The sequence below is a fragment of the Ziziphus jujuba genome, chromosome 5, assembly GCF_031755915.1.
Source record: "Ziziphus jujuba cultivar Dongzao chromosome 5, ASM3175591v1".
Classification (NCBI taxonomy): domain Eukaryota; kingdom Viridiplantae; phylum Streptophyta; class Magnoliopsida; order Rosales; family Rhamnaceae; genus Ziziphus; species Ziziphus jujuba.
Genome location: NC_083383.1, coordinates 9257120 through 9272986, shown reverse-complemented (window position 1 = coordinate 9272986; position 15867 = coordinate 9257120). Strand labels below are relative to the sequence as shown.

The 15867-nt window shown below is 34.4% G+C and overlaps 3 protein-coding genes across 5 annotated transcripts; all 3 read left to right on the top strand.

The window, feature by feature from the left end:
• The first annotated feature begins 684 nt into the window (after positions 1 to 684).
• Positions 685 to 4775, top strand: LOC107420710 (probable glycosyltransferase At3g07620). 2 transcript variants are annotated; one of them, XM_048476007.2, is made up of 6 exons: positions 685 to 820; positions 1056 to 1123; positions 1618 to 2582; positions 2682 to 2812; positions 3046 to 3394; positions 3768 to 4775. In XM_048476007.2, the coding sequence occupies exons 3-6, from the start codon at positions 1671 to 1673 to the stop codon at positions 4431 to 4433; spliced, it is 2058 nt and encodes a 685-aa protein (XP_048331964.2). In that variant the 5' UTR covers positions 685 to 820; positions 1056 to 1123; positions 1618 to 1670; the 3' UTR covers positions 4434 to 4775. The 2 variants fall into 2 exon arrangements, with proteins under 2 accessions (XP_048331964.2, XP_048331965.2); XM_048476008.2 differs by lacking the exon at positions 1056 to 1123.
• Positions 4776 to 5782: 1007 nt separating this feature from the next.
• On the top strand, positions 5783 to 10358 carry LOC107420717 (probable glycosyltransferase At3g07620). Of its 2 annotated transcripts, none has more exons than XM_060817177.1 (5): positions 5783 to 6007; positions 6572 to 7787; positions 7875 to 8005; positions 8769 to 9117; positions 9531 to 10358. In XM_060817177.1, exons 2-5 carry the CDS (start codon positions 6840 to 6842, stop codon positions 10194 to 10196), a joined length of 2094 nt encoding a protein of 697 aa, XP_060673160.1. In that variant the 5' UTR covers positions 5783 to 6007; positions 6572 to 6839; the 3' UTR covers positions 10197 to 10358. The 2 variants fall into 2 exon arrangements, with proteins under 2 accessions (XP_060673160.1, XP_024930805.2); XM_025075037.3 differs by having other exon boundaries at positions 5783 to 6027.
• A 900-nt stretch (positions 10359 to 11258) lies between these two features.
• LOC107420707 (uncharacterized) lies at positions 11259 to 15387 on the top strand. Its single transcript, XM_025074863.3, has 4 exons — positions 11259 to 11787; positions 12235 to 12357; positions 12493 to 12563; positions 14880 to 15387. Exons 1-4 carry the CDS (start codon positions 11623 to 11625, stop codon positions 15118 to 15120), a joined length of 600 nt encoding a protein of 199 aa, XP_024930631.2. The 5' UTR covers positions 11259 to 11622; the 3' UTR covers positions 15121 to 15387.
• The last annotated feature ends 480 nt before the right edge of the window (positions 15388 to 15867 follow it).

The following is a 15867-nucleotide window of genomic DNA, read 5'->3' as shown; positions in this document are numbered from 1 at the left end:
AATAAGGTATTAAATGGCATATGTTAGAAAGATTTATTTAGCAACATCAAGATTCTTTCCATAAAAAAAAAAAATTATATATATAGCAGCATGAGATTCTTTCCAAAAGAAAAAATAATAATAAAAACAACATGGAGATTTTTATTTATATGATAAAAATAATAGCAAGGTGGTAGGTGGAGAATAATTGATTTCACGGAGTTTAGTGGTTTGATTGTCTCGATTTGATAATATTTTTTTAGAATATATATTATAATGAGAGTTTGTTGATATTTCTCAATCTATCAAATTGAACTCATAAAAATATATACTAATAATCAACAACAATAATAATATTTTAACGAAATGGATTATTTCGATAAAAATAAAAATATAATTTCCCAGTTAATCTATCTAATAAGGGAATAATCAAGGGAAGCTTCTAGGCATAAAATACATCCTTAAGGCGGCTTTTTTAATAAGGTCAAAATAAGAGGGAGACAAAAGAAAAAAAAGCCAGCTCATTAGAAGCCAATGGGGCATTCCATGAAGGAAAGTAGAGAGACATTGGACACAAAACCGCTAAAAAAGCGCGTGAGAGTAGATTTCGTAGTGTAATGTAAGTCAATTTCGTGTGGCGTTTACGTAATATGGGGATTGAACGGAACTTTTTTTATAATAATTATTATTATTATTCTTTTTCAGAATTGTCTTGGTGAAGAAAATCGCACAGTTTCCCACTTCTCGGTAAAACCAAAACAGGGCAAGGCAGCTGAAGACCTTCCAAGTTCTGTTGCTTCTCACAAACCAAAGCAACTTCCTTAAACCCACACCACCTAAGGTATTTTATTATCTAAATCTTACTTCTTCCTTTTTTTTTTTTTCCTTTTTTTTTTTCTCTCTCTTGACGAGAAAATAACTGTTTGGTGGCTGCGAAAAACTATTGAAAAAAAAAAAAAAAAAGGAATCAACGGTAACTTCGAGCTTTAATCGCACTTTTAAGCCAAAGCTGATTCTTATTATTCACTTTTAAGCTTTGAATCTTCTTATTTTTTCTTTCTTTCTTTTTTTCGTAGAATTAAAATAAAGAAGAAGAAGAAGAAGAAGCTGTGCTACTTCTTTGATCTTACATTCTACACACGAGGCATGTATATTGCTGCTGCGGCGTTTTCTTATTATATGGTTGAAGATCCTGTTTTGGTTGTTATCATCTGAATTTAATTGATAATTATATGATTCGAATACTGCCTGTTTATCTCATTGGTAGTTTTACGCGTTTGTTTCTGCATGATGAGCGGTTTTTGTCGAATTTGATCATTTTTCTGTTCAATGCTATTTGCTTAATAGGAAATTTAAGCCCTTTTTTTTTTTTTTAGATACATAATCTGTATTTTTTAGGAATTTTTGAGAGCATTGCTTTATTATTTTTTCTATTACGTCCAATTTTTTTTTCTTTTCTTATCAGAATTTGATTTTTTTTAAGAGACAATGAGTTGTCACTTCCTGTAATTGTCTTATTTTTGCTGCATGTGAGCTGTTAGATTGTGCATATCCCTATTAGTTGCAATTTGGGTCTGATTTGGGTAAATATGAAAATATTGCTTACTTGAGAAAAAAAAAAAAATGGTTTACTTGCAGGTGGATTATGGTTGTTGAAGGTCGGCCAACAGTCAGTAAGTGGTTTCTTTAAAATGAATCAAAAAATTGGAGCTCTATGCCAGGTGGAAACAAGGAGATTGATATGGATTCCAGGATTTTTGTTTGCTGCTTTTATAGTTTTCCAGTACTTCGAACATCCATATGGTACTGCTCTAACCTCCTTGTTTTCAACTGAAAAGCTTCCGGTATTGGGAAAAAATAGTAGTAGTCTGCAAAATGGAGATTCACCATCTAATTCTGAGTTTGATGGTAATATGTCAATTCCCAATTATTCAAATCACACTGGTACAGATGCAATTATGGAGATAGCTAATGGTACTAGGACGTCTAATTTTGTTTCGCAAGGAATAGGCGTTTCGAACAGTTCTTTAGGATTAGATGTGGGTGATAATAACGATTCTGAGGAGTCCTCAACTGTGAATTTGGAAAATCAGAACAAAACTTCAATACCCGATTCTGTCAAAAATGTAGATAATAGATTTTCACTAGGAGAGGGCGGTGAACCCGAACAGGACACTAATAGAGATATCAATAGCACATATAATAATTCTTCAATGGGTGAAATTGGGAAGGAAGGTAATGTGGTGGTTTCTGAACATGTTGGAAACTCAGCTTCTGATTTAGCGCCTCCTCCATCTGTGATACCACCCCCTGTCAATTCATCAGAACACACTCCACCAATAGGTGCGGATACGAGTATAATATCTCCCACTGTCTCTGGCAATTCCAACACATCTTTGGTGGAAAAAGACAGAACAACCACTTTGGAAGAAGATGAAGAGTCCGAGCGGTTGCCTAATGTCCTCAACCAAACAAAAAATGCTTCATCCCTGGACATAGTCCCTGAGGTGAAAAAACAGCCTGAGGTTCCTACCTTGGCAGTGTATCCAATATCTGAGATGAATAAATTGTTGCTTCAGAGCCGGGCTTCCTACTTTTCGGTGGTATGTATGAAAATTGAGCTTTACGATATTCAGAAGATGTAGACGTTTTCAGTCAATAAGATGCTTCAAGCTCTTCTGACATTTCTGATTTATTTGTAGATACCAAAGTGGTCTTCACCAGTAGACCACGAACTCAAATATGCAGCATCACAGATTGAGAATGCACCTGTTGTAAAAGATGATCCGAATCTTTATGCTCCTCTTTATCGAAATGTTTCCGAGTTCAAAAGGTTAGCTAATCAAATTGATTGTATGTTTTTCTTTACTCTTAAAATTATTCTGAAATATCTTGTAAATGTGATAATGCTCTTTTGCAGAAAAAAGGTCTTATGAGAACAGGTTTTTCTTTGTGAGATACAAGATCTTATATGTCTGGAACATGTATGGTGGAATATAGTAATTAGCTCTGGCTTCTCATGTGAAGTGCATTTTGTTCTAAAAGGTCCATTTCGTTTTTTTGCAGGAGCTATGAGTTGATGGAAAATATGCTTAAAGTTTACATTTACAGGGAAGGAGAGAGACCTATATTACACACACCAGTACTCAAGGGAATATATGCTTCTGAGGGATGGTTTATGAAGCAGCTTGAAGCTAACAAAAAATTTGTTACTAAAAGACCTAAGAAAGCCCACTTGTTTTACTTGCCCTTTAGCTCTCGAATGTTAGAAGAAACCTTATATGTCCCGAATTCACACAGTCATAAGAATCTCATAGAATATTTGAAGAACTACTTGGACTTGGTTGCTGCAAAATATCCTTTCTGGAACAGGACTGGAGGAGCAGATCATTTTCTTGTTGCTTGCCATGACTGGGTATGTGCTAGTAGTTCCTTCTTGTTTATGTTTTATGCCTTCCTTGGAGGGGTTTTTTGGATCTTTATGGAAAATTCAAATAATTCTCGTTTGCTTGACTTATTGTTTGAAAATGAGTTAATTCTATTTTCATTCTATATGACGTGACTTGAATTAGCCTGTATGTTGCTTACATCTTTTTTGTCTCTGATGAACACTGTAATCATCACTTTCCCTTTTTATTAGAGATATCATCCCCTTAAATGATAAGGAATGTCCTCTTCTAGTGGGTACACATGTACCATGATCTCCATATGTTATCCAAATTTGGGTTTTTGATCATTGTAAATCATATTAGATCAGCATATATTCTAACACAAAGCCACTTCTTCAGGCCCCTGCAGAGACAAGAAATTATATGGCCAAGTGCATTCGAGCTCTTTGCAATTCTGACATCAAAGAAGGTTTTGTTTTTGGCAAGGATATTTCTCTTCCTGAAACTTATATTCGCTTGGCTCAGAATCCTGTCAGAGATGTTGGAGGCAAACCTCCTTCTAAGAGATCAACACTCGCATTCTTTGCGGGGAGCATGCATGGTTATCTTAGGCCTATTCTATTACAGCACTGGGAAAACAAAGATCCTGACATTAAAGTCTTTGGTAGATTACCTAAGAGCAAGAACAATAGGAACTATGTTCAATACATGAAGAGAAGCAAATACTGTATATGTGCAAAAGGCTACGAAGTGAACAGCCCTCGAGTAGTGGAGGCCATTTTCTATGAATGTGTTCCGGTCATCATATCTGACAATTTCGTGCCTCCGTTTTTTGATATTCTGAATTGGGAATCTTTTGCAGTATTTGTAATGGAAAAAGATATTCCAAATCTGAAGAATATACTTCTTTCAATCCCGGAGAAGAGATATAGGTCGATGCAGTTGAGGGTGAAAAGAGTACAACAGCATTTTCTGTGGCATTCTAGGCCTGTGAAGTATGATATTTTTCACATGATACTCCACTCTGCTTGGTACCATAGAATTCATCGAATAAGTCCCATATAGCCGACTTCAAATCTTGAATTGTCTTCTTGGTGTCGGATTTGAAAAAGTCTTTGTGGATATGAAATGGTACGGTTGGTCAGTACAGAGTTTTGGAACGTGAATAGATATCAAATTTTTTCTTGTACATATAAGTGGCAGAACAGAGTGTAAGTGATTTTGTCTAATTTTTTGCTGTGTCTTTTTCAATAAACTTTTTAGCTTAATAGATTAAGTAGTACAACATGAGAATCATAAAACAGATGAAAGAAAGCTGTTAGTTACCATGATGTACATGACAGTAGCTTCACCATTGAAAAATTGGAAACTTATTCAATGATTGTGGTATTTTTTTTAAATTGATTATATTCGTTTTCTCTGATTTCAAGTCCTGCATTGGAGATTCATAATCCACTTGTCAAACTGATAAGAGACTGAGGACCATCCTTGCATATATAACTACTTGTTGGTTCAGATTTGGGCGTGGTGATAAAACTTATCTCTTTTAACTTTCTTCTTATTGTATCTGAAAACTATTATTTTTTTAGCCAAAAAAAAAAAAAAAAGGTACCTGAAAGCTGTACATTTTATTAAACGACGGTGTCGGTGAGCATACACAACAAATTATTCGCACTAATTAAAAAAAATGAAAAAGAAAAAAAGCAGTTGATTTTTTTACACATGTAAAGTAAGATCGTGCTTATTTTATCTCTTTATGAGATAGCTTTTCTGGATGGAAATGATAGAAATATTTTTCTTACCATGAAAAAGAAAAAAATAGAGTATAGATATCTATATACATATTATACAAAAAGAAAAAAATAATAGAATATATTTATATACATATATATATATATATATATATATATTTAATGAACATGATAAACAGTCCTCTGTACCACATATAATATAATAGAATAGGTAAATATTTACCCAAAAAAAAAAAAATAGAAAGGGTAAATAACACTCTACTCCTTAAAACCAAAAAATGAAAAATAAAAAATAAAAAACTTTACTCCTTAAGTCATGATTATTTTTGTATTTTGTTGCATAAATTATAAAAATCTTTACATTATCTTCTGAATTATTATTTGATGATCATATTAGTTCAATAATGCATTTTGACATATAAAGTTTATAAATTTAACAAAGTACGCTTTCGTAATTTGCTTATGAATGTTTTTATATGCGTTTGTTTATTATTAATTTTGTTAAATTATTGAATATTTGAAGTTGACAAATAAAAAAATAATAATAATAAGATGAGAAACTGACAGTTTAAAGTAAACCTTAATTAATTTCAGCCAAAAAAAATGTTAAACCTTAATTAAAATTAAACCGCATCTCGAGAGAAGACCGTGTTGAAAAAAAATTTCAAAAATAAAAATAAAATAAAATAAAATAAAAAGTTCAGAAGTAAGGAAATTAATAAAATATTTGTTTTTAAAAGTTTTCTAAGTTTAACAGTTTTTCCTCTGAGGGCGGGTGTGGAATCTGCAGATCAAAGGTGATTGATAGGAAGATTTAATAGCAATTACCAAAAGCTTGCAGAATCACCCATCACCGGTGTTTCAGTTAATGCTCTCACAGCTTTTACCGTAAGTCGGCTTCTTCAAGAGTACCCTTTTGTTTTCCTTATTATTATTATTATTATTTCTTGAATTGCATTTGAATTTGTTAATTAGTTTTTAAGGCTCTAGATTTATGGCTGAAAATTATATAAATTTTTTTTTTCTTTCTTTCTTTCTGACATTACCGACACAAAGAGAAGACAAGAAGATGGCTTTTTTTGAGGTCGTTAAAAACTGTTTCAACAGCCTCGATTTGTTTTCTTTTTCATCTTGAAATGGCTTTTTTTTCCAAAATAAATAAATAAAAATAGAATATGAGAATCTAGTTTGTTATTTTCACTGTCAATTTGATGGCATTTACTTGGAGGTTTGTGTGTGCGTGTTAGCGAATATCTGGATGCATCAAGAGGTTTACCCCAGTCATGTTGTAATGTTACATAACATTTGTTCTGTTAATCTGTTTATGATGCATATGACTATTTCTTTTCTTTGGATTTTTTATCTGCATTTTCCTTCCATATATGCCATTGAAAATTGAAATACACACACTACTGTATCTTTTCTGCACTGATATGATCATTCTTGTCACAGAGAATTACTTAATATTGTGCTTCTGAGTCTGAATTTGGACACATTTCATCACAAAAAAAAAAAAAAAAAAGGTTTGAATTTGGATATTGGTAGAGCTGTCTGAAGTTCCAGCTCCACTGAATTAAGTGATTGCTAAGTTTGGTCTCTATGGGGACATCTAAGTGATTAAGTGTACCACCTCCAAGGATCTGGCTTCGTCGTGTACCTTAATTTCCTAGCAAAAGAAAATTGATGTCGAAGTTTGGAAATTAGATGCTGATATTAGGATATGGATCAAGGAACCCATCAGTTTCTATGTCAGGCGCAAACCAGGAGACTAGTATTGTTGTTAGGGATAACAGTTGCTATAGTTTTACTGGTTCAGTATGTTGAACTTCCATATCCTACAGTTCTATCATCTCTATTTTTAACTAGAGGATCATCATCTACATCAGAAACTAATGGTAACAAGGAAATATCAAAAGGTTTGAATTCAACGTATGTAGATATTGGACAAGCAAGTAGTGACACAGAAACTGATGAAGGAAATAATTTGAGTGGAAGTCCCAGAGACCCTAAGGTTAATAGCGACTCTGCAAGTAGCAAAGGCAAGAATGATTTTCCATTGGTAATTAAAGATTCTTCACATGTAGACTTAGATAAAAGTTCCATGTCAAAAAATGAGAATATTTCAGCAAATGGTCCAGCAATAGTGAAGGCTAGAGAATCTGAATATGACATTTCCTTAAAGAATGATACTGAGGACACAAATTCTTCATCGAGCAGCATACAGCCTGAAGATTTGGCACCGACAGATTCAGATTCTTCAGCAAGGTATTTAAAGCCAGAAGATATGGCATCCAACGAGACAATTTCTTCGTCAAGCAGCATACAGCCAGAAGAGGTAGTTTTGCCGGAAGAATCAAATGGAAACTTACAAGCGTTGTCACCAAGCTCATTGCCCAACAAAACAATTCCAACATACAAAGTTACAGAATCTAGAAGTCCTGTAATATCAGCAGACACTGCTAACAGAACTTCAGAGAACAAGTATACAGCAGGCAAGAGAAAAAGGGGTGAAAGAGCTGCTTCGTTGAAATCTAGTCGTTCAAAATCCAAGAAGAAATCTTCTACTAATGTTTCAAAGGATAAAAACTCAAAGAAGCCAAAATCTGTAGTACCAATATCTGAGATGAACAAATTGTTGTTGCAGAGTCTCGCTGGATCCAATAAAATGGTGAACAGACTTTTCTCAGTAATTATTAGTGATCCTGTCCAATTATGAATTTAGTTTAACTTGTTTCTTTTGTTACTTTGTTTGCAGGTAGCAAATTGGTTAGCACCAGTTGACCAGGAAGTATTATTTGCAAAATCACAGATTGAGAATGCACCTATCACAAAGAATGATGAAATTCTACATTCGCCTATATTTAGGAATCTTTCCATGTTTAAAAGGTAGATCACTTATAACCTTCTATATAATGCTAACCATTTATTTAGATATATCCACTGTTTTATTCATACTCGAATTTTAAATATCATGTGATATTTGCCATAGGGTAAATGTTCATTCTACCATATGTTATTAGAAGACTTGCATGTGATTTTGTGTGTGATTGTTTAAAGAAAATACTTTTAAGTAAGAAAAGTTTTTATTTCATATACAATGGAAGAGGATCAGTTTGGAGCTACAACAATTGAACTATGCCTTAACGTTGTTTCAGTTCATGGACCTTCATATTCTAAGCATAAATATGAGTTTAGTGTTTTGAATCTTGCATTTTGTAAGTTGCTTTTACTTAACGCATTTGTAAATGAACCAAATGTCTTTATGCAAATGGAGTGAAAGGATATTTTATTTTTGGTACCATAAGGCATTCTGCGGATACTTGATAGTTTTGCATCTCTAGGGATATTGCTGGAATGCACAGCAGATAAAAATTATATTTTCAACTGCAATTTGACAAGAGATGGTAGAAACCTTTAATCTATGAGGGAGGGAGGAAAAAGATGAAAATACCAACTTGAATTGGAAATTCGGTTGCTTTGTTGATTAAATACTGATAAAATTAAAAGTCTAATATGCATTATTAAATTCATTTCTTTTGAAGATGTGTATAAGATGCATTTTGCTTTATGATATTATGTTGCAACACCTGTAATTGGCCTTTACTCAATGAATTTCTTCTTTAAATATGAAGAAAGCCAATATCTGCAGGAGTTATGAATTAATGGAAAACATGCTCAAAGTCTACATATACCAGGAAGGAGAAAAACCTATATTCCATGAGCCGATACTGGAAGGAATATATGCATCTGAAGGATGGTTCATGAAACTGTTGGAAGCAAACAAAAATTTCATCACGAAAGACCCCACAAAGGCTCACTTATTTTACTTTCCTTACAGTTCGCAAATGCTAAAAATTCAAATTTATGTGCCAAATTCGCACAAGCGTGCTAACGTGATTAAGTACATGAAAGACTATGTAGATATGATAGCTGCCAAATATTCTTTCTGGAACAGAACTAATGGGGCAGATCATTTTCTTGCTGCCTGCCATGATTGGGTAACACTTTCTATATTTACTCATGTTATCACCATTTATAATCACTGGATGCATCTTAGGGCCGCATGGATCTTACAAAGTTCTTTTAGTTTATTCAAAAGTAGGATTTCTCTATTTTCTGGCATGATAATTTGCACCTGTCAGTATTTTCAATCATATCTTACTTTGTTGTTTTTCTGTACATTTATTCTGGTCATGCAGCTTTATCTAGTGATGGAAAACAATTAGAATCAACACTAAATTCTATCAGTGGAAAAAAAATAATAATAATAATAAAATAAAATAATGTGTCCTCTCTTCAAGTAATAAAAAACAAGCCTCGTAGCATTAGATCATTGATTCTTCACAAACTACTGAGATTGATTGTTTTGGCCCTAGTGGGTAAAAGATATCTAACGAGCTCCATTCCTCAGGCACCGGCTGAGACAAGAGGACGCATGCTCAGTTGCATCAGAGCCCTCTGCAATGCTGACCTTGAAGCAGGCTTCAAGATAGGCAAGGATGTGTCTCTTCCAGAAACCTACGTACACTCAAAAAAGAATCCTATCAAATATCTTGGTGGCAACCCTCCCTCTCAAAGGCATATCCTGGCTTTCTTTGCGGGAAGAATGCATGGTTATGTCCGGCCGATTCTGTTGGAGTACTGGGAGAACAAAGACTCGGACATGAAAATCTTTGGCCAGCTGACTGGTGTCAACAACAGGACAGACTATTTCCACTATATGAAGAGCAGCAAGTACTGCATCTGCGCGAGAGGTTACGAAGTCAATAGCCTCAGAGTGGTGGAAGCTATATTCTATGATTGTGTTCCAGTTATTATATCTGACAACTATGTACCGGCCTTTTTTGAGATTTTAAACTGGGAATCCTTTGCTGTTTTTGTTTTGGAGGAAGATATTCCAAATTTGAAGAACATACTCCTTTCTATCTCAGAGGAGAGATACATGGAAATGTATATGGGGGTGAAAAAGGTACAGCAGCATTTTCTTTGGCATGATCAGCCTGTGAAGTATGATTTGTTTCATATGATTCTCCATAACGTCTGGTACAATAGAGTTTTCCGAACAAGACCAACATAAGTCTATTGTAAAAATGATTTTGATTTAGAAAGTGATTAATAGTTGCGTTAACAGAATTGTATTTGCGCTCATTTTACTTGTTCACAGAAATGTAGTTTGAGAATGAGAAAATCAATGCTTACAGCTTTGGTTCGCAGTGAAAGTAAAAAATCTTGAACTCTACTCAGAATTGGTGAGAGAAACTACTACTCTCGACCGTATTCAATTCGAATTTCTTCCAACCAAACAAATATGCCCGGAATATTTTGTTTTTGTTTGTTGCTTGCTCACACACGCACACACCACGCAAATAACACGCACACACACACACACACACATACATATATGTGTTCACAGGCATAGGGCCACGCAAATAACCAAGGTGCCACCGTTACATATATAAGACACACACACACACACACACACATACATACATAAATATTCATAGGCGTAGAGCCACGCAAATAACCAAACTGCCACCGTTACATACAAGAGAGAGAGAGAGAGAGACTTTTAAATTTTTTTGGTAAATAATATATAATTTTTTTCCCAAGCTTTTAAATAATAGTAAAGCTCTACTTTTTCTTTGCTTTTTTTCTTTCTTGGCTAAACAAACTTTTTCTTTGCTTGGTACACTAGCTTTAGCATTTCCGAAATAAATAATAATATTTATAACAATAAAAATATTAAAATATTTTTAAAAAATTGATTATAAACTGTATTTTCTCTTTATTGGGTGGAGGAAAACTACCGTTAAAGCACAAAAGATCTACCACAGATGTTGCTCCAACACGTGTTCCGGCCAACGTTAACATTAAAGCCAGTGAAATATTGGTCAAAATGAGTAAGCTTCTTCAGGCTGTGGACGCCCTCAACCTACTCACTTTTGAGTGTTCCATTTTTGACCGTCGATCAAAAAGTTTAATGATAGAACACAGCAAAGGCACCGCTATCATAGGCTCGTACAAACTACTTAGCAAATGACGTTGCCCATACTATAACATACTCACCCAGATCAGAATTCCACATTACCATTATACCCCTCCTCTCTTCTTCAAATTAAACATTTCTCTACCAAATCACAAGGGCAAAAAATTCTTTTCGATATTCCCATTTTCTCAGCCACCGGTTTCGGTACAGTGTGAGAAAAGCGTTTCCTAACGAGTTGTAAAACCTAGGAAGCAGTTAAAACAATATCAGAAACCGAAGTGATACTTCCTTTTTTTTTTTTTTTTTTTTCTTAGCTTATTTTTTGCCTTAATTTTATTTTTAATTAATGAAAAAATAAAATTAGGTTTTAATAAAGATTGAAAAAAATATATATTTGCCAAGATATAGAGAAATGAGCTGACGAATCTTCAATGAAAGGAGGAGGCAAGGGGAAGAAGAAGATAAAAGCTGCATCTTTTTTACAATAGCTAAGATTATATTGAAAATTTTATTAATTATGGCCACAGAGACAAAAACCACAGTTGTGAAGGTCAGGCCAAGTAATCAGGATGGTCCTTCAAAGGGAAAGGTTGTTCCTTCTTTGAATAAGAAGAAGATTGAGAGCTCAACTAGCAAGCATATTGTCGATTCCAAGCAGAAATCAGTTGTCATAAAATCCGAGGTTCCCATCTGAGTCTTTCATTTTATGCTTCAGATTTCAGATTTGTTTTCTTCTTAATCTTTTTTTTTTATTTTTTTTATTTTTAGACGTAGAATGGGTGGATTTCTGATTGGTTTTTCCAATTGGGGGAATTGGGTTTGTCTGCTTTGAACTTATTTTTGCTTGTTTCCATTTAGACTGAGTAATTTGGGTATTGTGGGGTATATTATATATGCCATGGTGCTTTTATTATAGTGGATTTTGATTGTTGGATTTTAGGGTTGATGGATTGGTTCCTGTGATTTGTGGTGCATTGTCTTCCATTCTTTATGTAGTTTTTACTGAATTGTTCAAACAAATTTGCAATTAATTGATTGGTTTGGGGGTGATATTTTTGCTTATCTTACTCACTTATGTTGATTTCATATTTGATGTGATGTAATTCAATATATATTCTTGAATGTGAAGGTGAAATCAAAAACAACTCCGGGCAGTTCTTCGAGAGCAAAATCAACCGCTACTACCTCTACTAAAGTGAGGGAGAAGAAAGTTTACACTTTGCCTGGTCAGAAATATGATCCTCCTGAAGAGGTTGCACCCATAACAGCTAGTTTGCTGTTTTTATTTGGGAAGACTTTTTTGTAGAGCTGAAGTGCCACTCGTTCTTTTATTTATTTATTTATTTATTATTATTATTATTTGTCCTCATCTGTTTTCTGTGTACAGAGAGAACCCCTGAGGATCTTCTACGAATCATTATCAAAACAGATACCTACCAGTGAAATGGCAGAGTTCTGGTGAGTCTTGTTGATAATTGTTAGTCTTCCCCTTTCTAATAATTAATTTGGGAAGTTATGAGCTTTCTACAACTCATCATCAGTAATAGTTAATATTAATTTGTTTCTTTGCTTAGTTCATAAGTTGTTGGAAGTAAATTAAATTCCTTTCAAGTTACTTTGCTTGGGATTTTTATTGATGATAGTGTAGTTTCCTCCGTTATAGAGGGAAAAAATGGTCAGAACTGAAGAATCACAAGGAGATTGTAGGGCCATTGAATAACTTACGTTTTTCCTAATTGATGCTTAAGGAGCTTATGCTATTAACTAAGGAGTTTAGCCATCTTTTCAAGTTGGAAGATGGGTGGTTAGGCTGTCTTCCCTTTAAGCTCTAGTTGTGAGGTTACACAGAAATTGTCTTGCTTATGTGGGAGATTTGTTTATGACAGTTTATCAAGGACGTCAACATTACTTGTTTCCCTTGTATAATATATATTGGTCAGTAGCAGATGAGTGGGGTGTATGGTTGGAGGAGTTTTCTGTAACAAACTATGTTACTGCAGCTTACTGGTCTTCTATTTTCATCAGCTTCCGGTATGCTTTTAATCCTGAACACAGGGGTTTATTACTTTTCTTTCTTTTTCTTGACCAAGTAATTGATGGGTGTTAGTGGGTGGAAATAGTGTAAAAGCTTAAAGGTAGATTTGAACCCAAGCTAGTATGACATGCGGGAGACTTCATCACCTTTGTTTAGGCATATTACACTCCCCTTCATGTGGTTAAATATACCATTGGCATATCGACTCATTTTGCAGGAATACTATGTATCCTAATGGAAACTACAAAGATCGTCCATTGAGGTTCGCCTTGACTCTCATACAGTAGTCCTTGGCCACATCATGGCAACACTTTGGCGAATTGAATTGGTTTAATTATTTTCTGTAATGCCCTGGTGTCGGTGAAGGGGGCTCATTTAGAATATAGAAGTCATTTAGAGGTTGAAGTGGGATTGATGGAGGCAGACACATCACATCTGGTGCTTTACTTTTTCCTGCCCAGGGTGGTTTTAGTTAATTCCATGTCCTATCCTTCTGAGTTGACTCAATGGTTTGCTGGTGCTAGCCCTGCAGTGCCATCTACTTGTTTTGTTTCCCTAGGACAGTGATATTCACCAGTCTTTTGATTGGCTTTGGATTTGCAAATTCCTGCAGCAGCTTGCTTGTTACAGACCTGCAAGCAACAAAATCACCGGTAGAACAGCAACACCTCTTTACTAAAATGGACCTTCTATTATTCTTCAGTTTCCTGGAAACTGTGATTATTATAAACCTTCTCTGCCTTGTTCAAGGTAGGTTTTTCTTTCTTCCTAAAGTTTGTCTGGAATGCATTTGCTGTCTCTTGACTTTTCCACAATGACTTCTAACATACATTACATGAGATTAGTTTCTACACGAGCTAATCAAGATTCTTCATCTTCATCTACATGTAGCTTTTTAAAGAATACATTGACTTACAATAGATGATCTATGAGGAAACCTGGTTATAGGATTTTTCCTAACTCAGAAGGGTCTGTTGGAAGTCTTATTCAGAGATATATTTCATTTTGTTGTCAATATCGTTGAGCCTATTGTTCCTAACCTCATTTAGTATGAGTTCACCAATATTCTCCTGACCTTATTTAGTATGAGCTCACCAGTACTCCAAAAATTTATTTCATAGTACAGAGTTACGGTGGAGGGGGAACTACTTAATGTCCTGCAACTCTGTTATCAACGGAAGGAATTTGCAATTCTGATACATTTTTCCCACTTTCCTTTGTTATGTTTTTCTCAAAACTTTACAAAATGAATCTTCAATATGTGGTTGACTACCATGACCAATCAAAGAAGATTCTAGAATGTAACATTTTCTCAAATGTGTTTCTGCTTTAGTAAAGAACTTTGTCATCTGAATGTACCGAGACACATCGGCACATGGCATTGTTGTCAAACCTATCGCTGATTAACATGCGATTGCCATTGCCCTGTGTGCAATTCTACTTGAGTCAGAGGTTTGGTTGCTTAAAATGGGGCTCGGTCATTTCCAAATTGGATTTTGATGATCCCCTCCTTGTAGTTTTTGCTCCCTCCTTATATTCTAAACAGCGCTTGAGATATGTTTGATGAATGGAAAATTAGAAACAATATTCATTTTGAACACGCTAAACATTGTCCTATTCTACATGGCTACAATTCTACTAGCTAGATGGTGCAATACTTCATTTTTTTATCTTAATTCTTGTGAAGTAGAAACTGCTAAGTGATTAGCTAAGGCCAATACTTTTTAAAAAATTTGCAGGATGATGGAACACGGTTTGTTATCCCCTGAAAGAGCGAAAAAGGCATATGAGAAAAAGCAGAGAAGGCAGAAAGAACTTAGGATGGGAACTCCTACTAAATCTTCAAAACCCTCTTCTAAACCTGAGAGTTCCAAGCTGCAGCAGGCATCAAGAAATGGTGATATAAAAGCAAAGAGGAGAATTATGGATGATAGCGACGATGATGACTTCGTTTTAAGTTCAAAGAGAAGGAAAGATTAAATGGATAATAAAAAAAAATTAAAAATAAAAAAATAAAAAAATAAAAAGAAGAGAGAGATAAGGACCAGATATTGAATCTTTAGTTACTAGATTCCTTTGCTTTTAACTGAAGATAAAAAGAGAGAGTGCTGTTAAACAACCTAACAAGTACTCTCGGAGACATTCTTTGTATTGTCTAACATATGAACACAATAAGCGTGGAATTTCAATTTACTTGTATCCCCATTAATTCATGTTCTAAACTTATGAATATTGTTGCTCCAGTAACTTTTTCTGCACCCGTATTTTACAGTTCTATGGAAAGCTACCAAGTCTTAATAGTTGTAGCCACTAAAAACTCTTCTCCTTTCTTTCTTCGCTGTTCTCATGGACATCCGGCAGGTTGTTATCCATTTCTTCCATAGCAGCCAAAGCTAGGCAGCAGAAAAAGGAAACCGCCTCCAGAATCCATATACAGAAATTAAGACTGAGGTACATGTTGGTCCCTAGAAGGTAACAACATCAATGTGCTGCAAAGAAAAGTGACCCTTGATCATTTAAAACCAGTGTCCTAGTGGCAACATGTTGACAATAGAAGAGTACGGAGTCATTAGTTTCACCCATATTTACGGCATCTTTGTCAGCATATTAATTTTAATTGGGACTAGAAACATTAATTTCATAGAAAATTTTGTAAACAACGAATAAGAAGAAGAAAGAAATCAATTCGAAGATCATCGGGTCCCCGTCCCACTTAATAATTACCAT